The 27,285-nt window shown below is 36.6% G+C and overlaps 1 protein-coding gene across 1 annotated transcript in view; it reads right to left on the bottom strand.

Moving 5' to 3' along the window:
* LOC122805255 (tyrosine-protein phosphatase non-receptor type substrate 1-like) overlaps positions 1-20,136 on the bottom strand; it is a 326,168-nt gene extending 306,032 nt beyond the window's left edge. Inside the window, exon 1 of the mRNA XM_044075344.1 lies at positions 19,801-20,136. Coding sequence (XP_043931279.1) covers positions 19,801-20,077 — 277 coding nt within the window. The 5' untranslated portion in view covers positions 20,078-20,136. The remainder of the gene's footprint in view (positions 1-19,800) is intronic.
* Positions 20,137-27,285: the final 7,149 nt, after the last annotated feature.

Raw genomic sequence — 27,285 nt, 5'->3', positions numbered from 1 at the left:
TAGCTATTTGGAAGATAAGCACATGAGCCATTGACTGCTCCAATTTATTAATGTCCTTCTGAATAGATTTCATGCTCAGTCCAGTGCATTCACTTTGAATGGCAGCTAAATGTGTACATATTTGTGTGTGTGTGTGTGTGTGTGTGTGTGTGTGTGTGTGTGTGTGTGTGTGTGTGTGTGTGTGTGTGTGTGTCAGATATATATATATATATATATATATATATATATATATATATATACATATATATATATATATATATATATATATATATATATAAATATATAAGATAGATAATACGGATCTACTTTAAATTCTCAAAAAGCCAAAATACTGACTTGCAAAACAGCAAGATGGAAACAATGAAAGTTTACATTCACAAACGTCCAGATCATCATAATTTGTCACTGCAAAAGGCATCAATTGACCAATGGGGTGAACTTTGCCCTTTCCTCTACTGTAGTGCAAGCTCAGGGTGGTATATTTAGTTGGCGGGGTGAAGCCTTCCATTTGGGTAGGTTTTATTTGCTTTGTTTTTTTTTTTTTAAAGTTTTGTTGGCTGATTCTTTACTTACAAGGGGAAAATTTATGATGATCCAGACATTTGTGAATATAAACTTTAATTTCCATCTCACCATTTTGCAAGTCGACATTATGGTCATTTATTATTTTATATATTAATTATTTAGTTTTTGTTAACCGGGAAGGTCCGACTGGACGTTGTCCGTTTTCAGCGGAGGACCGGGGAGAAAAGCTTCATTACATAACAAAAAAGGACATTGTAACATTTATATACAACAAGTAATGCATAGCAATACAAATTTAAAATATTATACAAAGTGAAGGAAGACATCCAGTATTCACTATTTTTCTAAATGGTGTGAGATGAGACAGAGGGAGAGAGTTATACAGAAAGTGAGTCATACAAATTGACCTTCTACATTTCGTAACAAGTGAGATAGAGAAGTTCCACAAGACAAATAGGACATCACAGCAGTATATACATTAAAAATGGTATTTGACTACCATGCAGATAGTATACAAAGTGAGGTACATGCTTTTGTTCTACTTGTCTAGTCTGGTGAGAGATGGAAAGCCCTACTGACTATTCAGTTTATGTCTATTTACATATATAGATTCTGTTTGTAAAGAACAAACAGGTAGAGAGTACATTGTGTATAACTCTAAGTTTGGGAGTTAAACATTAGAGGATGTCTTGCTAACTGGGCAAAAGCAATAGTGGTAGGGATATTATAGAGGGATTAGAGTTTTGGACTATGTGACACATGGACAAAGCCAGGAGTGTACGAGATGGGCCTTAAGGATGTTTTAGAATTGGATGGGGTTAGCTGCGGCAGATATGGGTGAGGTGAGATTATTCCAAATTTTAGCTAGAGTGTGTGAGAATAAGGCTTTGCCGGCTTTGTTGTTAGCGGTGGTAACAGTGAGAAGTGGTTTATTGGCTGAGTGGAGCGGGCGATTTGGGGTGTAGTTGGTCAGCAGTTGCTTCAGTGCGGGAGTTTTGTCAGGCTGTTTTAGGGTGTTGTAGGCTATGACAAGTTGGTGATAGAGTAGCAGATGTGGGAGTTCAAGCCACTGGAGTTCCCTAAGTGGTAGGCAATGGTGGGTTCTGAAAGGGGAGTTTATAGCGAACTTGGCAATTTTGTTATAGCAAGACTCGAGTTTGACCAGTTCGGATGTCCTGATATGAGTGAGAATTGGGGCTACATAGAGTAGTGTAGATAGAAGGTGGGTTTGAACTAGCGTGATTTTAGCATGGTCTGTTAGATAGTTTCTTTGTCTATATATTCTTTGTGCACCTATTTTATAGTTTGTGAAATGTGAATGTTAAAGTGGAGGTTATTGTCAATTTCTACGCCAAAGAGCTTGGTGGGGATGGAGGGAGAGATAACAGTACCATTATTGGAAGAGATAGAGAAAGGTATTGGTGAGGTTTTAGATTTGTGTGGGGAGAATAGAAGTAGTTTTGTTTTGTTAGGATTTAGGATGAGTTGAATATTAGAGATCAACTTTTCTACTGAGGCAAGAGACTCCTGGGTGAGCTGCTGAAGGATGGGGAGTGATGAGGCTGAGCAGATTAGGGTGTCATCATCATTTTGACATAGATTTATATATATATATATATATATATATATATATATATATATATAGGTGTATATATATATGTATAGATATATATATATATATATATATATATATATATATATATATTTATATATCTATAGCTATCTATATATCCATATATATATATATATATATATATATATATATATATATATATATATATATATATATATATATATATGGGTTCCCTATTGAATTTTGAGATACTGAAATCACCAATTTCAGTATTTCGAAATTATAATAGAGAAGTCTTGAAATACCAGTAAACCAGAAGTGCAAAATTCAAAACTCCGAAGTACGGAAATTTTGAATTAGTGTTTCTGGTGTTGTGGTGCGTGAATGGTAAGATGTGAGTTTGAGTATGTATTTATGTGTGTCGGTTAGGGGCTTTAGTGTATGTCAGTGTGTTTTGACTGTGATGTGTGTTTGCGAGCGTGTGTACAATATGTGGGAGTGAGTTATCTGTATGTGTTTGTGCAATCTCGGAGTTAGTATATATAAGTAGAGGGGGTGTGAAGGGTATAGCCCCCCACATGGGGCGTGCAGGGGTGCTTGCCCCCCTGCTTATCTGTAGTGTAGAATATTATATTTGAGTTGGGAGGGAAGTTGTGTGTATGTGTTTGTGTGTGCTGCATCTGCAGTGTACTGTCGGGATTTTGAATTTCATGGTTGTAGGGTTTCAGTGTTTGGTGTGTTCGGCTATGTAATTTCGAAATACTGAAATTCGGTATTTCAGTATTTCAAAATTACATAGTGGATCCATATACATATATATATATATATATATATATATATATATATATATATATATATATATATATATATATATATCTGTATGCAGGTTTACTATTGAAAACCTGGAAATGCATTCATCAACTGGTTGCAACGTCCCCCCTGCACCTCCTCATTTAGGGGAGTTGTGCCCCCCACACCCCCTGCTTCTTAAATATACCAAAACCACCAAGCTTGCACTACAGTGAAGAGAATGGTACCATACAACACGGACTGGGAAATTTACCCTTCACCCTTCTCTTCACTGTAGTGCAATCTCGGAGTTGGTATATTTAAGTAGCAGGGGTATGGGAGGTACAAGGGTGCTTGCCCCCATGCAAAAACTTACAAGAAGACTGTTTATATGTTTTTTTAATTTGTTCTGCTTTAATGTCTGATGATGTAGAACATTGATCATCTTGTCCTCGATTATGTGTTTTTTGATGTTCTGCAACTTTCGAACATTTGAAGCAGACCCAGATATAGATATACATGGATCTACTTCATGACTGAAAACTTGAAATACTGAATTTCATTTGACTGAGACCACAATACCTAATTTTCAAAATACTGAAAACTCAGTTGACTGTGTCTCATTATAATGAAAGCTTACAATGCTGAATTTCAAAATGCTGAATTTTAAGCCATAGACATGCATGCTTACAACACCAATGACTAACTCTTTCCAAAATTTAAAAACTACATACCCTCTTAACAGAAACAAGATGATATAAAACCACACTAGGTGGGGGATAACATCGCCTCACCCCCCCCCCCATCTATATATACTAACTCCAGGATCGCACTACAGTGGGGAAAAGGGCATATACCTTTTAATTACCTTACAGTACTACACACACCCACAACTAACAGGAGTACATGAAACATCTACCATATTAATATAGATACAGCCCAAAAAATTGTAAAGAGATATATCCACATCTAGAAACAATACAACAGTACTTTCTACATTACTATCGGTATTCTGACAGTCGGCACTTTTTAATTACTTACTTTATTTATTTATTATTCCGAGCAACAAAATATGTCATTAAGTTGCTCTAAAAATAAAAATAGATAAGTAAAACTCAGTGCCCTACTTCAACAGGATGCACCTACCATTCAGAGTGACTGGCGCCCCAGGCGGTAGCTGCTTCCCTTGACTTGACCATTCAAGTCAAATTAAGCAATGTCATATTAGACTTGGATGTTGCAAGGTCACTGAGCAGAGACTTCACGATGTTGAAATTAGTCAGTGACAAGTGTTGCACCCTCAGTATTGAGCATCTGCATTGATGTGATGTTTTTGTTTTCTTTTTTTCAATAAAACTCTAAACACTAATGCCTGGCTTTAATAATTAAATGTTCAGCCTTGGAGTGGTGGTAGTTATGGACATTTAAGAGGAATGGTGCAAAACAGAAAGCAGTGAGGTATGAATTATTATTAGTTTTCCCATAATGCTGGCATAGATCAACCAAATATTTTTTGCAACATTTTTTGTGATTTGTGGGATGTTGGCAGTGATCAGCTAGATATTTTTTGGATTATTTGCAGTGATTTGTGTGGAGTAGCCTGGAATATTTTGGACAAGTTATGGTGATAATATGTGGTATCAGACCTCATAGTGATAACTGCTGGTTAGGGATGGGCATATCTCTCAACTGTCCATGGTTCTGGCTCACAAGTTATTTGGGGAAAAAAGGTAGTAAATTGCACCTAATTAATAATGACAATAATTAGAGATATAGACTTCTCTTCCATCAGAAATGTATGCTATTTCACAGACTTCATTTGGCCAACTCCTCATGTTAATAGTACTAATATTTTAAAATATGTGATTCTGGAGGTAAGTGGTTGAGAGCTAAAAGGTTGAGGTTTATTTCACATTCTCTTATTCTGTCAAGTCTTCATGTTAATTGTACTAAAATTTTAAAACGTTTCTCTGATTATTTTATTTAACTTTATTTGTTGTATTTTCCTTCATTCTGGAGGTAAGAGGTTGCAAGTTATGGGGCTGGGGTTGTTATTTCACTTTCTCTTTTTCAGTCATTTCATCATATTAATAGAACTAATATTTTAAAATGTGTCCCCATTTTTGGTGATTTGTCCCTGATTCTAGAGGTAAACGGTTGATAGCTATGGGTTTAGGGTTGGCTGGATGAAAGTAACTGATGCTCTTTGTCTTTTTGCTAATTCTTAAGGAGTCACTATTATCTGGCTTTACAAGACTAGTATGAATTTGAGACAAGTAAGATGAACTACTTAACTTGGTACCTGATATGCAAACAGAGTAGATATAATTGCTGGGCTGAGTATGGGGGATAATGATAGCTGCAAACTGCTGTTTATTTATTATTCTGACTATGCAAAACTAGTGTGATCTTTGTGACACAACCTGGAATATCTTAATTTGTGGCAGCTGTTTGGAACAAAGATGAAATGCACTACATGGCCATCCTCTTTTTATCACAGTCTAATATCTGAATTGTACATAGATGAGGCTTTAGCTGCTTGGTGGGAGTTGTCCAGATTAAAGTAACTGATCCTCATATCACTTGCTCAGGTTTCAGTCATTTCTGAAAAATGGGGGCTGGAGGTGTAAATGTATCACAGAATAGCTAGATCTTAAGAGCTTCGGGGGGAGGCTGGTAGCCTGCACATACCAAGGCTGTATAAGTAGATTTTTATATGGGCTTAGTAGCCACTGAAGGCCTGGGAATTCTGTGATGCATTTATACCTTTTATTGAGAAATAAATGCAAACTGACCTCCAGCTATCTAAAAGCATCCTAGATCATAGATGTAGACAGGAGGCTGCAGTAACTTGTGTGGGGAGTTGGGCATGATGTCAGTGTTTGTTTAACTTTCCTCCCAAACCAAAGAGGTCACTATCTTCTATTGGATGGGGACATTGTAGCCATTACTTTTTCAGCTTTCCTGGCAATCTTCATAGGGATGCAAACAGGGTCACTAAGCTTTTACATGAGCTTTGTATTGTCTAAAAGTAAGTTGAAAACATTATTGTATTTATTTATCCTTACAGTTGAACATCAAGTACATATACAAGTGGCTATTTTTAGGGAGGGTAAAGATGCATTCTGTTTAAGCATGTCTGACAACAAATATGGTCAATAACTTTTTTCAGTTTTTCCAAGTTTGACATCATAGGGGTACACTGAAGGTGTATGTCTTTTCTAGTTAGGGTGTGAGGGGGATGCTTTATGAACATATGACATCAGTGACTTGAAATATATGATTGTAGTTATTTTTCTCTTAATTTTCAACCCAATTAAACACCAGATGAGAATACACAGAAAGTGATAACCTCTTTTACGGTGTCATAGGAAGGCAGTTACTATTTACAGATATGATTTAAGCATCATCATAAGCATTCAACTTTTATATTTTTGAGCACTGCTATTTGGCTAACTTTTAGCATTAAGCATTGCATACAGCACATTTTTTTTCTTGAAATAAGAAAGTATGGTTGAATATCTTTCCCTATGTATGATTTTTGTTCAGGACATCATTGAATCAAAAGGTTGGGAGAAAGTTCTAAAATGCACCTCAGAGCATCTGTAAATTTGTGGCTTCTGGTACTTAGCAGCCCTTAAACCCCAGCGTAATTTAATCATTATAGTATTGTCTTGGATATTTTTAGTGTGTTTAAATAATTCATGGATATTACAGTGCAGATAGTTTCGGTCAGTTTGTGGGGGGTTGAATGGATTCACAGAACAGCAAAGCTGAAGAGCAGGACTTGACTAATTCTTTATGTTCAGGCCATCACTGGATGAAAAGGTTGTTTAAAAGAAATAGTAAACTGCACCTCAAAGCATCTAGTACCTCCCATGGTTTCTGAGTGCCTTGGGGCCCTCAGAACCATGGCTTAATGCTGTTATTTCTATCCCAGTTATTACAGTGTAGTCTTGGTAATTGGGGGGCTGCTGGAAGGGTTCACATTAAAGAAAACATGAAAACCAAGACTGAATTTCTTCCTTTAATAATAGTTTTTATTAAGCCATCACTGGATGTAAAGCTTCTTTAAAAAAGACTGTAAAATGCACCCCATAAAAACATCTAGAAACTCCTATGGCATCTGGGGGCTTTGTAGATCCCAGTTTAATACAGTTGTTTTCTACACAGTTGTCAGAGAACAGTGTTCTCTACTCAAAATATGTTGCATGAATCAGTAAAAGTAAAAAAAAAAATGACAAGGAAAAGAAACTGTGAGAAAAAAGAAGAAAAAAAGTAATATGGATGGTGTGTGTATGCCAGGATGGGGCACTGGGTGATGTGTGCATGGAGTCCTTTTACATAGGGTGCTATTTAATATAAGGACAGCCCAGCACATTTAGTAAACATTTGCAATGTCTGGACTCACTTGATCAAGTCTCAAAATACAGAGACTGAATGGCTGAAAAAACAGACTTGCATATATCAAGTCTGAGATGGCTCATTCCTAGAATATACCCTTTTCTCCAATGTATGGGGATTTCAGAGTTGGTATACATAAGTTCAGGGATGGGTGGGCTTTTACCCACATCAGGGGTGCAGGGGGGCTTGCCATTTTGCAAAAAACAAGTTTAATGAAGACGAATGATGTTTGAGATTTCCTCTGTTCCTGTAGTTTCAGCCTTTTCCTAAGTCTGTCATCACTTAATGTTACTAGTGCTGACATTTAAATAGGGAGTCTGTATATACTCATCTGTTTATAATTTCAGTGTTCAACTATTTCCTAATCAGAGCAGTATATATGTACTGTCTTAGTTGTCTGCCAGTATACATGTTTACAAAACTGTGTGTGTGTGTGTGTGTGTGTGTGTGTGTATATATATATATATATATATATATATATATATATATATATATATATATATATATATATGGGTCTACTTCATTTTGTTGAAAACTCATTTCAGTGAAACTCAAATGACTGGGACCAATTCACTGAAAGCTCACTTCACTGAAAACTCATTTCACTGAAATTCATTTAGTTGAAAGTTATATATGGCCTTTTCCCCACTGTAGTGTGATCCCGGAATTAGTATATATAGCAAAGGGGGTGTGGGGGGGTACAGCTTCCCACATTGTGGGGTGTGGGGGAGTGAAGCCCCCCAGTTAGTTTGGTTATATGTTGTCTTCTGGAAAGAATTATTCATTGCACCAAGTATCCATCTCTATGCTTTAAAACGTTTACAATATGTGGGGGGTTATGCCCCCACACCCCCCTTACTATGTATACTAACTCCAGGATCGCACTGCAGTGGGGAAAAGGCCATATATAACTTTCAATGAAACAAGTTTTAGTGAAATGAGTTTTCAGTGAAGTGAGCTTTCAGTGAAATGATTGCAGTAAACTGACTTTCAGTGAAATGAGTTTTCAATGAAATTAAGTAGATCTATATAAATATATATATATATATATATATATATATATATATATATATACATATAGGAATCTACTTCAGTAGATCAAACTTTTAAATGTTTGAAGACGATATGGCTGGGACCATAACACTGAATATTTAAAAGTTTGAAAACTGAAGAAAAAAATAAAAAAAAAACAAAAAAAAAAAACACAAAACTAAACCTGCAGGGAAGGTGGGCAAGTACCCCTGCACCCCCAACACCCCTGCTACTTAAATATACCAACTCTGAAATCGCACTACATTGTGAAAAGGGAAATTTTCCCATTCCGCACTGTACACAGATCTCCATTCAGTCGGAACTTTTAAATGCTCGATGTTATGGTCTCGGCCATATCATCTTCAAACATATAAAAGTTCGATCTACTGAAGGGGACCCATATAGAGATATAGATATAGATATATATATAGATATAGATGTGTGTGTGTGTGTGTGTGTGTGTGTGTGTGTGTGTGTGTGTGTGTGTGTGTGTGTGTGTGTGTGTGTGTGTGTGTGTGTTTATAGTTATTTATATTTCCTTTGTGCCTGCCTCTTCTCTTTGGTCATGAATTGTATTAGACATTTTACAACTGTATATGTTTATGTTGAATTGTATTAGAATTGTGTTAGACATCAAATATGATTTATGCTTTATTATTGGATGTTACTATGGCATGCTAGCATTTGTATGCACCAAGTTGTTTTTAGTATAATAGTATGTATGGTCTATTTGCATAGCTGCACCTTGTTCACTAATGTTATTCATGTAATTGTGTTGTGTGTAGACAGCTCATACTAGTGTCTAATTATTTCTATATAATTGTGCTGTTACTGGTGGATAGAATCACATTAGAGAATCATGACAGATTGCTGCTTGATATATTTTTATCTGTGACTGCATAACTGTCTTGGATTTTTTTCTAATGTTCTTCCAATTGGCTCAGTATCTGCATTTACTAAGTAGTTGGTTCAAGACATTGTCCTGCATGTGGTAGCTATTTGCTCAGTGTGTTTTTATAATCTTTATAATATATATTTACCATCTCAAAAGTGCTTACTCCTCTCTATACTCTTCTTTTCTAGACCTAACACCACTCTTAAGTATTCAACTGCGGTACCACCTTTAACATTCATATAAGAGAAGTGCAGTCTGGGTCTGAACTGTCTTCAAACAGCTACAGTTAACTTTGAGTATGTGTCTACCTGTTTGAGCCAATATTCATTTTCCCCTGGAGAGCACTCTGTTTTGGCTTCTAAGCAGCCCCCCCACCACACACACACACACACACACACACACACACACACACACACACACACACACACACACACACACACACACACACACACACACACACACACATCTTCCACTTTCTCTTATTCCCTTCTGTTAGCATATAGTATCCATAACTGATCAATACTGTGTGTTTGTTAATTTAAACTATGACCACAGTAGCCTACTGATACAAGGTTATCCTGTTTTTCCACCTGAGAAATTAAGAAATGACTTATAGTTTCAGAGCAGTCCTTGGTCAATTGTGATTGTTTCTTAACACATACTTGTCTTTGCTTTGTGATTGTTTCCAGCACCCTCATACGAGCAACTAAGAGGGTCTCTACCCGCTTTGCTCCCCACCCTGCCCCCATTCCCTACTGTCCCCAGTGGTCCCACCTTTATTGCACTCACACCCCTCCCATCTTTCCAATAGCCAATCACAGTGCTAACCCAACACTACCTCCTCCATCTTCCCACTACTATCACACCTCCTCAACTAACATGTACAAGCATACCTTTCCTATGCTCACTGCATGCACTCTCCTTGCATATCTTACATCCTACCAAAGCTCCATCATTCCCCCACTCAACCACTACCACTGTACTACTACTCACACCACCACTCATGTCTCACCCACACTCAGCTCCCCTCCCACCATCTCAAGAACCATCCCTATGCACCACCCACATATTCTGCCAACTATATTACTCAAACATAAAGCATCCCTACAACTTAACATAGTAACCCTCCCACCATACCTATTACCCACAGAACAGAATTATAAAGTTTCCCTTATAAACAAAAGCATTCAAAAACTGAGAAAACTAATAATCTCATGCATATCAAAACTAGCCCTAAGTGGAGACATCCACCCCGACCCTGGCCCTACCATCTCAAACCCCAATCCTCATAATCAGACTAGAAACCACAACTTCTCCCATATTACAGCCAATAGAAAGCCAAGTGACTTCCTTCTACTAAGCCTAAATATTTGAAGTATATCCAACAAAGTCCATGAACTCCATGCCACCATAGACTTGTACTCCCCAGATATAGTCATCCTGACAGAAACCTGGCTAAAACCTCACATTACCAGTGATCAAATACTCCCTAAAGGTTACGACATACTAAGAGTAGACCGGCTAAACAAAAAAGGAGGTGGTGTAGCTATAATATTTAAACAGCATCTAAACATCCAGACCTTAAAATCATCAGCTCCACAAATAGGCAATGAAGAAATAATATATACCAACCTCAAAATTAACCAAAACAAAACCATCAACATAATTAGATGCTACTTCCCACATGGCCAAAACATCCCTCCACTAGAAAACCTCCTCAGCTGGTCTACCCACCATCTCCCCCAAGAAACTATCATCTTCGGTGATTTCAATATTGACTGGCAATCCTGTTCTGGCAACAATCCAACCCATCATGTACACCTTCATGGCTTCACCCAACTAGTCCAGTCACCAACCAGGATAAATAAAAATTCCAGCAAGCACACTACCCTGGATTGGATACTAGTCAGTAAGAGCCCCCAGTCATATATAACAGGCTGCTTATCAGATAGCCTCAGTGATCACTCCCCAACATTCCTACTCAAAAAATACCTATACCAAGCTAAACCTGTCATCTACCGTCAAATATGTAAAAAACTAAACTTTAACTCACTCACATTCATCTCATCCCTCAAAGAATGTAACTGACATCCTCTAAAGTACCTCAGTCTAGATGATGCAGTTGAATTTTTTAATACTACCTTCCTGAACATCCTTAATTACCATGCCCCCATAAGATTTTCCAGTACCAAAGCACAACCCTCCCCATAGCTACAAAAAACCACTAAGTCAGAAATGAAAAACAGGGATAAAGCCTGGGAGCACCGGCGCAAAACCAAAACCCCCTCAGCTAGACAGAAATTCCTAGAACTACGCAACAGAGTCAAAAAGCTAATAAAACAGGGCAAATTCCAATACTACCAGTCTGCCAAAGACTCCTCACAACACAGCCCCAAACAATTCTGGTCCTCCATAAACTCCATCTTCCACCCAGGTAAAGTCAGTACTCCTCCTCCTAACATCCCTCACTCCTCAGAAAATATTGCTACCACATTCAACACACATTTCACCCAAATCATACTATCACTAGCTAAACAACACAACCCCCCCTCCCCTCCAACCCACACCTTCAACTAGTAATCTCCCCACTGCCTTCTCTTTTTCTCCTGTACCTACCTCCAACATAAAAAAACTCTTAACTAAACTTAAACCCACCAAATTAGCAGCAGACAACCTCCCAAGTGAATACCTACAAATCGCAGCTGATGCTCTGGCCTACCAGTATCCATCTTGATTAACCGATCTCTGTCAGAAAGTTACGTTCTCACACTGTGGAAAGTATCGCATATAATTCCCCTCCACAAAGGCAGACCCTCCGCAGAACTAACCAATTACCACCCCATAGCTATTCTCTCTCCACTCTCCAAAATACTAGAGAGATGCATACACTCTCAGGTCTCAGACTACCTCCTTACTAACAACCTCCTTTCCAGTACTCAGCATAGTTTCCGACCAAACCATAGCACCACCACTGCCTTACTCTCCTTTACTAACACTATCCTTCAGCATAAAAACAATGACTATCTCTTCTCTGCTACTTTCCTAGACCTATCTAAAGCATTTGACATGGTCCCACACAAACAACTTATCTCTGTCCTCAATAACCTATCCTTATCACAATCAGTCACCACCTGGTTTCAGAGTTACCTGTCTGACCGCCAACAATCTGTTGTATGGCAGAATGACATATCTCCCCAACTACCTGTCTCCATAGGGGTTCCCCAAGGATCCATCCTTGGACCCCTACTCTTCTCTGTTTACACCAATAATCTAGCCTCTGCCACCAAACATGGCAGACTCATACAATACGCAGATGATATGACCATCATCTGCTCAGCCCAGTCCCTACCAAAACTGCAAAAAGTCACACAGGAAGCCTTTTCCTCTGTTGAAACATGGTTATCCGATGCCCAATTAATACTCAACCCAAACAAAACTAAACTACTCATCTTCCAACCCACCAAACATACTCAAAACAACTCTCACTTTAACATCACAGTGAAAGACAACACCACTATATACCCAACTGAGCACACAAAATTGCTAGGAGTAGAAATAGACAATAAACTAAAATTTGACATTCACATATCCATGACCATAAAAAAAGTCCACAAAAAATTAGGAGCGTTATACAGAAATAAGCAATTTCTCACCAAAGCAGCAAAGATTTCAATAGCAAATTCCCACCTTATCTCCACCCTACTTTATGCCTCTCCAATATATACCAACCTAAGGCAATGTGATCTAAACAAGCTAGAGACCTGCTACAACAAAATCGCCAAATTCGCCACAGGGGCATCCTACCATAGTCACCACTGTCTCTCTCTTGCTGAAGTGGGCTGGCTTGAACTTCCTCACCTCCTTCAGTGGTATCAACTCTCACTCGCCCACAAACTAGTAAACCATCCACTAAATGTCCCATCCTTCCAGAATCTACTCCAACCCTATCGCACCACCAGACCACTAAGATCCAGCAACAAAAATCACTTGCAGATCACTAAAGCCAATAACTCTGCTGGTGAAGCCCTATTCTCTTGTGCCATAACCAAATTATGGAACTCACTCCCACCCCACAATTACCTCCGTACCATCATGCACCCACTTCAAAACTTTACTAAAAGCGCACCTAAAAACATGCTGGCTATGCCCTTGCAACTCCCACTCTAATATCATCCACCCCTTCAAACCACTACCTTTCTTTCAACTCCACTAACTACCTTGATTATAGCAAGCTCAGATGCTCATAAGCCTAGTACTTATTATACAGCAGGAACTTCTCATTGTAACATTTGTTAATGTCTGTTATGTACTTCACAGATAACGATTCTAGTTGTCTACTGATGTACTATGTTCTTCATCTGTAAATATGTTGTAATTAATTGCTATGTTAAATTGTTAATCGCTATGTAATCCAATGTAACTACTGTCTGTTTATTTTACTGTGGAGCTTTTCTCCCTGGGCCTCCGCTGAAAATGGACCTACGTCCAGTCGGACACTCCCGGTCAACAAATTTAAATAAAAATAAAATAATAAATAAAATGACTGAAAAGTGTCCAGTTCAAGTATATACAGGCTATAGAATCACTGTATATCTGCATTTTGAATGCATCTTTGTTCTTCATTTATACTTCTTGCAGAAACTCATACAGTGGATATCATATCTAGTAGTATGAAGTTTAGGTTTTGATTTATAGGGAATAATATTAGTACTGATCACAATATGGGTGTAGCTCTTCTACTTCCCAGCAAGTACAATTGGATTCCAGATAATCAATATGCATGTGTGGGAGGGGGCAAGTGTTAATTTCATTCTGTTGACTGAAGTTTTATAGACATGCCACAGTCAAAAGTTCTTTTATCATTTCAGTTAAATGTGAATTGATAAGATTGTCATCTCTTTCTGTTATTTGGAGGGAAAGACCTGATAATATGCTGAAAGTCTAAACAGAAAGATCTCAGTGTGGCAGTGGGTGATACGTTATCGAAGGCAAGAAGATCAGCTTGACAAAAACAGTTTATGCATTCATTCATTACTTGTATTCAACTCTACTGTTGACTAGATGAGTGTGCAATTCTTTCTGGATGCATTTAACTCTATTCATTTTTTTTTTTTTAATTTCTATGGTTACAACAGTTCAGCAATGAGCCATAATGGTGCCTGGAAAACTCCATATTGTATTGTGGAATGAGAAAAATTGATGCAGGTTGTGGAGATAGATTATTCCAGAGTAGATCTAGACTCATTGTCAATTAAGGTGCTCAATCAATAGCTGCTCACAAAACATAAAAACATTTACAGGGTAAAGCACTGAAACGTGCCACAAGAAATTCTATGCATTCAGACTTTACTTTATTAGCAGAGCTTTGCAGTACTTCAGGAGGCATTACCTGCCTTAATTGTACTAAGAAATGCCATGGGAGGTAAATCCAGTATAAATAATGTAGTTAATGAGCCACTGCTAAGAAGGTGGAGTGAAATGTAATGCATTTTGATAGTCTGTAAATTGTCTCCTCTTTCGGTTACCTTGGACATAACTACTATTAAGGACAGACTGCTGGCAAAGTGAATAAGCTCTTCAGAAAACAGCATAATGTTTAAATAAGATTTCTAAGAACTGTGCTCAATTCTGCAGAGCTCTCCCAGTTTTGAATACATCCCAGTGTGTCTAGGAATGGTTAACCTGAAAAGATGTAATGATAATAGCAGGCAGTTTCTGCTATCTCAATACAGGAAACAAAAGTAGCAATGAACTGCTTTGCTCCTAAAAAAAGTGCCAAGTCTGGAAGTATTATTATGGCATACATGTTCCAAGTGAGGTCATTCCCCCATGCTAAGCAAGTTATTCATATTTATGCATGGTGGATATGCAGTTAAAATTTAATTCTGCTCTTATAAAACAGAGGTATCAAGTGTTTTCCTTTTGGGTAGAATTAATGTTCAAAAGATTATAAGCAACTTATGGTACTTAAGCAGGAAAATAGCAAAAGAAACAGAGCTAATTAACACCGTATTCTATTATACGAAAGTGATCACTAAACAGTTGCTGATCTTGATGCAATTGGATTGCTTTCTTTCTGCAGTATTAGTGTTATCAAAACACAATGCTGAGAGGGGTGAAAAGTTGGCATAATGGTTAAGGTGTTTACTTTACAGACCCCAGGCGCAGTGCTTTATCCCCACATGGGGTAATGGCTAGACTTAAAATGGTTCATAATGATAGTTAGTCTAGTATGAATCTATAAAAATGAATATTCTTGCAGAACTGTTTACCTTTTAGTATAAGTTGACATAATGGTTAACTGATTGGTGGTTTAAACAACTGAAAAGGACAATCACCAGTTCTGAAATGAAACACTACCAGATGCCAGTTTAAATTTATTTATTTATATATTTATTTGTATTTGTTTACCAGGAGATCTACTGGGCCAGGGTGAGCCTGTTTTCAGTAGAGGTTCAGGAAGTAATGCTCCAAAAACAAACAACATAATAAAGCTACAGAATCAAACATAGAGAAATGAAGCAGTGATGGTAAAGAACACTACATTAGAGAATTGGTGATACAATACAATAGAAAATACTAGTTATACAGATGTTAGATTTTACGTATGCAAGCCAAACAAGAATACAGTTGATGACATGGAATAATAGTGAATGTATGAACAATACAGTATAGCAGTTCTGCAGTAGAGAGGGAAAGATGGAGAGCAGCAGATTAAACATACTGAGTGTAAGGTATAGCCTTAGAGCTACTGCTATGCAGGCATCAAGACTGAATAGAAGGTATGGTAGGTAAGTGATATAGTATATTATGTTTGGCTGGGAGGCACATGGTGGACTTAGTAAGTTGGAAGCACTGAATGTATATATGATGAGTCTGAGCCATAAGTGAGATGGGGAGGAAAACTAGGAAGGCTAGGAATATTGATTTTATTATAGTCAGTGCTGGTACATGTACATCAACAATGGGAGAAAGGTATTGTTTCAGTGAAGTCTTAAAGCACCCTGGGTTGCTAGTAGACCTAATTGAAAGACAGAGAGCAAATAAATGCATAAATATTTTAACACTGTCATTCAGTGAAAGAGGAGTCAGCCTACCAAATATGTGAATACTTTATGCTAAAGTAAGAGTAACAATGCCACTGTTTCTATGGTTCCAGGTTCAAGGTTATTTGAAACTTCAGTGCATGCAAACAATGAGGTGGGTATACTTATGTCTTCAGATCACTCATCATCAAATCATTTCCCATACAAAGTTATGCGATCCATTGTGGAGGTAGGTTTTGTTATGCTTTACTGGTTGAAAATGAATAGCAGATTGAAAGTTAGTGATAACCAAAAACATTTAGTATGGGATAGTTCCTTAGTGCAAATCAGGGGTGGGTTCCAATATGCCTAGGTTTGAGGGACTAAATAATGGTTGGATATAAACACAAAGATGCACTGGAAGAGAGTGAAGGATGCAACTAAACTGTAGCCAAGGTTTCCTGGTGATATCAGCACACCAGACACTTCTGTGCTAGCCTCCCACCCCCGAACTAGCTGTGCTTAATGACTGATGGTCAGAGTCACTGGCTCCTTGCTATATTTATAAATTTATGATATTCGTATTTTTGACATTCGTATTATTCAAAGATAGATTTATAATTTATTTAATGATACATATTAATAGTATTAGTCTTCCAGCATATAGATAAATGTTTATATGAAGTTTAAATTACAAATTTCTATTATAACATAAGAACCTTTATTAAGGCAAATTTGAGGAAAGACGAAATATTTTCAAACAGTCATTTTATTCTTACTGGGCATGCTCATTTTGTATTAGCTATGTGAGCGGGATTTTTTGAAAAAAGAGAAGCTTATATAAGGAAGTGATGTAATTTAACTGATTGTCCGATGAAGTTTAAAACTTTTTAAACGAAAGTGCTTATTTTTATTGTTCATTTCAGAAAAAAAAATTTTGAGTGTTAATGTTAAAGTCTATTTTGCTATAAGTCTGTAATTTTATTATTAAATTGAATATCTTTTATTTTATCCGGCTGGTGGCTTTCAGCTTTTGTTATTTAGTAGTTTGCCCATGTCAACAGTAACATGTCGTTAGCTGTGCTTAATGACTGATGGTCAGAGTCACTGGCTCCTTGCAATTTGCCTTACAATGAATGCCTTGTACCCCAGACTCACAAGACAACTGTATAAACTGATGTGAAACCTGATATGTCCTCTTTGGACCAAGCACTAGATACAAACCTCATCTGGATATTAGGGGTGAAGGAGTGTGCAGTATACAGAACATTTACAATCAGGTCTTCAAACTAGGCAAAGAGCTGTTATGTAGCTACAGGAAAGCTTTTTGCTGTATTATACACCATTGCCAAGCTGTAACAAAAAACTGAAACAGGTCATTGCTTTATAGTTCATAGACTATAATTTATGCTTGCAAAAGTCTCCAAGATCAGCAAAGAACTATTATGTATCTACAAGATATCACTTTCCTGAACTCTCTGTCAAACAATTTTGCTAAATCGTACCAAAGAGCTACAGTATACTAACTGATTGCTGCTGTCCTTAGCATGCAAACACTGACTAATTGTCATTTAAGCATTATCAATACTGTCTGATGGGACATATCAACACATCTTCAGCAGTGACCACAGCTCTTACCATCTTGCATACTTTATATAGCTGTGGGTTGTCCTTTAAACATACAAGAAATGTTGTCAGTATTACAATTTCCTCAAGTTTTGGTTGTTTTAAAATTCTGAGAACACAGTATTTCTCAGTTACAGCTTTGCTGAGGTTTTGTACAATGAGTGGGATACTGGAGCCCACTGGTTTTTGATGCTGGAAGGCCAAAGTCAGCAGGATCTCTGGTACCTAGATATTAAATTGATTTGTTATGAAGATGCTTAATTCTCCTGTTATGAGTTGCTCCCTGGCTAAAACGACCAGTTATAAAAAAGCAAATAAAATGGAAGTTGTAGGCAAATAATATTAACACTCTTTATATATATATATATATATATATATATATATATATATATATATATATATATATATATATATATACATATATATAAATATATATATATATATATATATATATATATATATCTATGGCTTTTGCTTTTATATATATATATATATGCTTATGGCTTTTGCTCTTTTATATATATATATATATATATATATATATATATATATATATATATATATGGCTTTTTGCTTTTTATATATATATATCTATACTTATGGCTTTTGCTCTTTTATATGTATATATATATATATATATATATATATATATATATATATTTTGCTATATATATATATATATATATATATATATATATATATATATATATATAGTTATAGTTATGCTTTTGCTTTTTATATATATATATATATATATATATATATATATATATATATATATACACATGGCTTTTTGCTTTATATATATATATATATATATATATATATATATATATATATATATATATATACTTATGGCTTTTTGCTTTATATATATATATATATATATATATATATATATATATATATATATATATATATATATATATATATATATATATACTTTTTTGCTTTATATATATATATATATATATATATATATATATATATATATATATATATGCTTATGGCTTTTTGCTTTTTCTCCTGCTCTTTTCTTCATCTGGAAGGGTAGCTCAGGCAAGCTATAGCAAAGATTCCTACTATTAGTGACTCTTCAGTACTTAGGGGAGGTAGTTAAGAGCTCCCTCTACTTGTTATGTTTTATTTATATGTATGTTGATCTATTTCTTACAACGTTGCTAGTTTGGTTTTCATTTTGCATATGTGAAGCATGTAAATGACATCAGCTCCTCTTGTTCAATGATGTGAAATGAAGATCAGCATCAACATGTTACACATTCCTACATTTATACAAGCTGGGTTTCCTTATTAGCATTTTTTCAAGTTCACATTTACAAACATTATACTTATATATTGCTATATATCATATAACCTAAGCAAAATTGCATAAATTATCCAATTCCTGCCCCCTTTATTGAATTAACACTTGTGACATATATAATTTACATTTATATAAAAGTAATCAAACTATATGAAGAAGTTCATGTTTACAAACATTATACTTAACATATATTGCTATATCATATAACCTAAGCAAAATTATATAATCATTCAATTCCTGCCCCTTTTTTTAATAAGAAACATCTTTATTAAACCATCACTTATGGCATAGGCAATCATACATTTATATAAATAAAAACAAACCACACCGACACAATTCTGATTGCAAGCATTTTGCTGTCATCTTATACTGTAGCTTTGTTTGATTGTTGCATAATGTATTTAGGTTTCCTTTTTATATACATAAAGCCCTTGATAATAAAACATACTATGTAGACTAAAGTGAAGTGTACAGAATTCTTGCAATCATAAATTTTTATGTGCATATATTGCAAGTTATGTACCACAGATTGTTAACCTGTATTGATAATGCACTTATAGTTTTTTTATTAATTCTAATTGCTTCATTAATGATTTTGTTTACTTACTGTTTACATAAAGGTGTGTTCCTGATCCATTTGTAACCACAGTTACCTTGTCAGATTTCAGCTTCACACAGTAATACACCCCAGCATCTTCAAAATGAATATGACTAAATGTGATGGAATGATCAGTTTCTCTTGTAGGGCCTTCCTTTACAGTCTTATTCACTCGTGGATTTGGTTTATCACTTTCAGACTGCGAGAACAGGAGCTGCTGCTGATGACTGCCCCCCTTGTACCATCGGACAGGTCCGAGAGTTTCTTCTGACAAAGTGCAGTTCATTATGACAGTGCCCCCTTCTCTGACAGTAACACATGGTGTCTGGTATATTGTCAGTCCAGAATTCCCTGAAATAAATAAAGATGAATCAGTCCTAATTTATGCTCAAAGGCTGTATGTGAAAATTAAATGTTAACCACTCTTTATGAGTTTTTCAGTAATCAAGGCAATAAGCTTAAATAATGAGGAGAGGATATCAAATCAGGTATAGACAGCTGGGGTACACTCCGAAATAGTCAAACAAAAATTAAGTTTAGCTAAATGTTTGCTGACTGTGATGCAACATATAACTGCAGATGTACCTTCTGAACAAATGCAGTTAGTGACAAATGAGCTGCTTTATGTCTGCCTCATTGTGGTCCTATCAGTCTCCAATTGGTTACTGTGGAACTGAAAAATTTGTTTAACTCAGAAAAGTCCACACATCATCTATGAAAATACGCAACTGTATTATGAATGACATATGATGTGAAAGACTAAAGTAAAATAAAATAGAACAATTGAATGATTTAATTTCTAATTCCGTTTGTCAAATACTTCAAATATCATTTGATGATTTTCAATCTGATAGCACAATTCTGAAATATTTCAAAGATCTCATGTTTGCAAACATACATATATGTGTGTGTGTGTGTGTGTGTGTGTGTGTGTGTGTGTGTGTGTGTGTGTGTTTGTGTGTGTGTATATAGATATACATATTATATATATATATATATATATATATATATATATATATATGGTCTTGTGTGTGTGTGTGCGTATATATATATATATATATATAGATATATATATATATATATATATATATATATATTTATATTTATATATTTTATATATATATATATATCAGTGGCTACCTTTTAGAATAAGTGATGGCAACACAAGGAAGATGAGTTTATACATACTAATCAGTCACTGCATGCTATCTAATATGCCCTGTGACAACTCATGCCAGTTAAAGTAAATATTTACTTCATCAGATAATGTAAAAGACAAGTTTCATGGAAGATGTGTATCAGTGTCGTAAAGAAACAATTGAAATGATATAGAACAATGAACGTAAATATCCACAGTATAGAAAACTAAGTAATAAGAATAGTTCATCCATGATATGATTGTATTACATGATGTTTGATCAGTGTGAAGTATAGTTACAACTTACTTTAATACCTAAATGCCCACATTCCTACACTGAGAATTGGCCAGGGATGTAGTAATTTACTTTATATTTGATTTGCATAAGTACAGTGGTGGTAACTATTCCTAGCTGCTACTAAGGTCTGTAAAATACTGTGTAAGACATGTATTCACATTGCTAGCACCCCTCACCCCTTCTGACAATTAGGACATGCAGGCTGTGCTATGTGCATTGGGGAGATTGCTAAGACAGAATAAAGAAAAAAGGTAAGGGTAGGAGACTGTGACATTCAAGACATACAAGGAACACAGAAAAAGGTGCAATGTCATGCTGATACAAACTTTGTTACCTACATAAACTCACCTTGACATCATTGCTGCAGATGGAAGACAAACATAAAGGGGAGAGACAGGTACATCATGGGCAACATTAATTATCTCTCTATAAACTGAGAATCCTACAGAACCCTACATTTGAGGGAAACAGAGATTACTAGACTTTGTAATCACAGACACTCAGGGCTAGTTAGTGCCTACACCAACTAGAGGCGCAAACATATTGGACCTGGTGCTTACAAATATCAGAGAATGCTGCACTCCCTCACCACCACCAGTGTTTTGTCCTCTCCGGTAAGATCAGACCACAAAATGGTTTCCTTCAAAATAAGAATTAGTTCTGTAACCACAGTAAAACCTGTATCCACAAGAAAATACTTCAAGGCACACTACCTTTTGTTAAGTCATAAAATGTCAAAGTTCCAAACCTAGATAACACAGTAGCTTATGTGGAATTATTTACAGAAGCTCTGTGTAAGCATGGTAATGATTACACAGAGGCTGCTGTGCCTACCTGAATTAAGCCAAAAACTAAAAAAAATAAAAATAGCAAACCACCCTACCGGAATCCAAAATTAAACAGGTTGTACAGCAGAAGGAAAAGGCATTGCTAAAATTAGGAACTGTAACACCAAAAAAATTTAAGAACTCTCTTACCAGACTGAATAGACACCTAAGAGGACCAATTAAGTTTAGTAAAGCAAATTTTGAGGTAAAGATAGCATCCTTGGCCAAGGATAACCATAAGGCTTTCTTTAGCTGGATCCACAACCAAAAAGGTAGCACAAGACGGAATGCTAAACAGTGTGCCAAACTGCTGATAAATGGAGCCATGTTCATAGAACTGGGAGCTATAGCAAATCTTCTGGTTGACAAATTTAGCACTAACCTATTCCCCTTTCACTCCATTTGTCCCACGGGAATACCATGTAATATCACCCCTCTAAGTATCAGTAGGGATCATGTCATTTGTGCACTTTCTAAGGCCAGGAATACAGATTTGATAGGCCCTAATACTATCCCAAGATCCCTCCTAAATAGCCTGACACATGACTTATCAGGGCCACAGGAGTCATTATTCAACCATAGCCTCCACACAGGCTTCATGTCACATGAATGGAAGATTTCAGCCATCATCCATCTGCAGAAAGGTAGACCATGAACAAATCCCAGGAACTACAGACACATTAGTTTGTCTACTCTCATATGCAATGCCATAGGTTCATAGGTGTGTACTAGGCTAACGGCCCTGGAGCCTTTACAAGCCTAGCCCTTAGAAGTGCCTTGGCATCATGCCACCCAACATTAGTTCCAAGTGCCTCTATCAAGTAGAGCCACTGGAGTGACCCCCTGGGGTGAACTTTCTATTTCCCATTCACTCATCCAGATTTCTCTTGAAGAGAGCCAGTGAGGTGCTCTCCTTGACATGTATGGAAAGTCTATTTCATAGCATGGGCAGTCTCTAAGTTATGAACCTGTCCCTCCAGCATGTTCTTTTGAGTGTGGTAATGAGGTTGAGGTCTCTGGAGTGTGTGGCATGGAGGGATTGGGATTTCTTTAGACGTTGCATTTTCTAACAGAGCTGGGTCAGACATGGCTTTGTAAATTAAGCAGAGGTCTCCTCTAAGTAGCTGATATGAAACTGATAGTTGGAAATTTTTTCTAGTCTGTCCATATAGGACAAGTGTTTAAGGCCTAGGATCTTCTTTGTGAAGTACTTTGCGGCCTTCATACATAATGACTGATACTTTAACCACAATGTTTCCTATGTCATTTAGAAAGCTTTCCACTCCATCCAGATTATTACTAAGTCATCTCCTGTTGTTGAAAAGAAGTCATCATTCCCCTCTACACATCCGTCATCAGGCCCATGCCAGAAATCAAGGCTCCCTTTGACATGTACCTATCCAAACACCTAATCTAATCTGAAAACCTTCAGCAGTTCCTTACCAAACATATCTCAGGTATAAACGCCCAATGTTACAGAGGCAGCTTAAAGACATATATTTCTTCTCCATCTCCCCAAAGATTCTTTCAGTGTGATCTATGCTTGTTCTACAAAGCTGTAAATGACCCAATCCTGCTAATATCCTACAGATCTGTAAAACTAATAGCAGTTCAAAAACAAAATTAATGGATCTAAATCTGTAGTCCAACACACATATGAACTAACTTGACAGATACTGAATGCAAAAAAATAATCCCCTTTTCCTGAAACAATCTCTTACTTTCTGTAAAGCAAAATACATTCCTCATTCTCTTCAAATCTAATGTAGACAAATGTATGGGAATCTTTAAATTTATCTCAGACCTAACCCTCTGTCTTTTGGGGATGGAGGAGTATAACTAAATCAGTACACCAGTGGGATTGCAGTAGCTAGACCTGAAAAGGTTTAACATCTGTCACCTAGTAGGAACCTGTAAATCTCAGCAGTATCCAGTTTGGACTAACCAGGAAAGTGATGATTAGTATTCGAGCTGTCTCAGATGCTGACTTAAATTAATTTTAAGTAGACAAAATTAGGTTTGTTCAATTCAGTAGGTATAAATAAGACTAATGTTGCCCTATCTTATTTCATTGATGTGCAAGGAAATACAATGGAGTTAATGAAAACTGTCATGGAATGCTTTGTTTTCAAGATGATCTTGATTGGATACCATGTTTGGAAAAATATATTTTTGGAAGAGAGAGCAAAACCCAAGGGAAATCAGCTTGCATTTTTGTAGTGTAATGTTGACATTTCTTGCATTGATATGCCTATTGCTGAGACACACTAAAACTGTGTGTGTGTGATTAGTGTAAGGAAAATAACTACAGAGAGAATAAATGTAGTTTAAATCTAACAAGCTAGATACTTGATGTTCAGAGTATTGGGTTTAATTTGGTTTGAGGTAATTAATGTTAATGCAGTTGCCTTGTCTGAACAGGCAATTTTGGTACAGATGTCTCACATTAGTTGTGGTGCTGCTGGTTTATGAATGGAATCACATTACTGCTTTTGGTTATTCAAGCTGTAGAAACAATTAGTACATTAAAAATGTAAATGAACTTGCGATAGCAAGTTAAAGATTATGTTGTATTGTGACAATGCATTTTTTTTCTCATACTGTCTAGGAAATATGCTGAGCTGGGTGTATGTTAGGAAATGAAGCTACAATATATTTTACTGCATTTTGACATTCCCTCTTAGAGATAGTAGATGTCCACTCTCCTGCTCATGGATCAGAGCTGCTCAGGCTTGTAAGAATAACCCATCTAACATGGTGATGAAAGTCCAAAGCAAATGGAACTCTAACAGACACAGGTGGGAGCTTACCAAATAAGATCAATGAAAAACACCAATGGCAATAGTCAAAGTCAAAGTAAACTTTATTGTCATTTAGAGCTACACACTTGTAGCCTAAGTGAAATTTTGTGTAACAGCTTAGTTCTTGAGATTACAAAGGAAAGTGAAATAATACATACAAGTAGAGGAATAAACATAACTAAAATATGATATTACACCCAATACACACAAGAAAGAGCAGAGACATTTACCAACACTCATATACAGAAAGAATATCCTCCCCTGAGTAAAATTAACTACCCTATTTAACGTAATACAAAACACACTACATATTGAACAATGCCTAGGTTATTTGTCTAATATTTCACTTGAATGGGTTAAATAATACTGACTATGGATATAATAAGTAAATAAATATTGTAATTACTTGGACTGTATGTAAGTCTATATTGCACAAATAAAAAATGACTTGTGTATCCAGATGCCTGGGACTAGTGCCAGAGGTCAAAAGTCTAATCACTGTGGGGTAGAAACCATTATTGAATATTGTGGTCCTGCAGCGGATGCTGAGATATCTCCTGCCCAATGCCAGATGCTTAAACAGTCCATGCATAGGATACATGTTGTCCTGTATTATTTCAATGGCCATTTGGATGCTTCTTGCAGAATAAAGATGTATTGATGGAAGACTGGAACCTGTTACCTTCTCTGCAACCCTCAACACTCTTTGTAGCTCCTTCCTTTCTGTAACTGTACAGCTTCTAAAGCACACTGTGAAGTTGCAGGTGAGGATGGTCTCTTTTGCACCTCTATAGAAGGTGGAGAGAATATGAGGATGAAGCTTAGCTTTTTTCAGCCTTCTTAAAAAGTGGAGGCATCAGTGCACTTTCTTGACCAGTTTGCTGGTATTTCCTGACCACAAGAGATCATCTGATAGGTGTACATCCATGACTTTCTTATTCTTAACCCTCTCCACACTCTCACCTTTGATCCTGAACACTGTGTGGATTGTTCTCCTTTTCCTGAAGTCTATGATAATCTCTTTGGTCTTGCTTACATTCAGGTCAAGGTTGTTCCCCTTCCACCAACTGATCAGAGATGCCACCTCCTCTATGTACACCCTTTCATCCTCCTTTGTGATGAGCCACACAACTGTGGTGTCATTAGCAAACTTGATAATATGGTTGGATTTGTATCTAGCATAGCAGTCATGGGTCAGGATGGTGAATAACAGTGGGCTGAGAACAAATTCCTGTGGAACCCCAGTGTTAATTGTGATGCACTTTGATGTGTTCTTACCCTAACACAGCCTTTGTGGTCCCTCAATCAGGAAGTCCAGGATCCAGCTACAGAAATGTTTACTGATGTGCCAGTTTTTCTATCAGTTGCATTGGTACCACCATATTAAATGCATAGCTGAAGTCTGTGGACAGCATCCTCACATACTTGTCTTTGCCTTCTAATGCTAAGGGAAGAGGTGTAGTTCTACTGATATGCCATTAGCCATGGATCAGTTTGCTCTGTACTCAAATTGCAGAGGGTCAAAATCAAGAGGTAAGCATGATGAAAGATGCTTTTTGATCAGCCGCTCAAAACATTTCATAACAGTGGATGTCTGAGTGACTGGTCGTCGTCATTAAGGCTGGAGCGAATGGTTTTCTTAGGCAGTGGGATGATGTTAGTTTCCTTGTAAAACGAGGATACTTTCACCATGGCAAGAGAGGTGTTAAATATTTCTTTGAGCTCAGTGCATAGTTGATCAGCACAGCTGTTTAACACCTTGCCCAGTATGTTGTCTGGGCCGGCATCCTTCCTGGGGTTCACTCTCCTTAGCTCTCTTCTTATCTCCTCTGTGCTGAGGCTGAGTACTGCATCCTTCTCATCAGTGGGTATCTTTGCTGTCCTCACACTGTGCTGACTTGCTTTTATAGTTGGTGATCTCCTGTATGCCTTGCCATAGTCTCCTTGAATCCTTCATTTTTTTCAAAGTGGCTCTACACCTTTCTACCATACTCTGTTTTAGCTTCCTTTATAGTATACCCATCCTCAGATTACCTCTTGCTACACATAGGGCTGCTTTGTCTTTAGCCCTGTAAGCTGTGTTTCTCTCCTTCAGAAGCTCATATACCTAGGGATGAGCCGTCGCTTATGGTAAGCTCTAATAGTGATAGTCTTGGTATTTATTGCCCCATTAATGCAGTTTGAGATCTATGCCATCACTACCTCAGTATATTCATCATTGTTCAGATGTTGATTCACTGTGGCTACCTTCTTGAACATATCCCATCTGCTTCTTTCAAAGCAGTCTTGGAGGGCCTCCATAGCTGACTCGAGCCATACCCTGATTTGTTACTTTGTGGGTTTCTCTCTAACCAGTTCAGGTTTGTAAGCTGGTGATAGCAATATGGTATAATGATCAGAGTTTCCCATTTGTGGAAGTTGCACTACCTT

The sequence above is a fragment of the Protopterus annectens genome, chromosome 6.part1 (assembly GCF_019279795.1).
Source record: "Protopterus annectens isolate FY-2018-M chromosome 6.part1, PAN1.0, whole genome shotgun sequence".
Lineage (NCBI taxonomy): Eukaryota > Metazoa > Chordata > Ceratodontiformes > Protopteridae > Protopterus > Protopterus annectens.
This window is presented reverse-complemented; position numbering and strand designations above follow the sequence as displayed.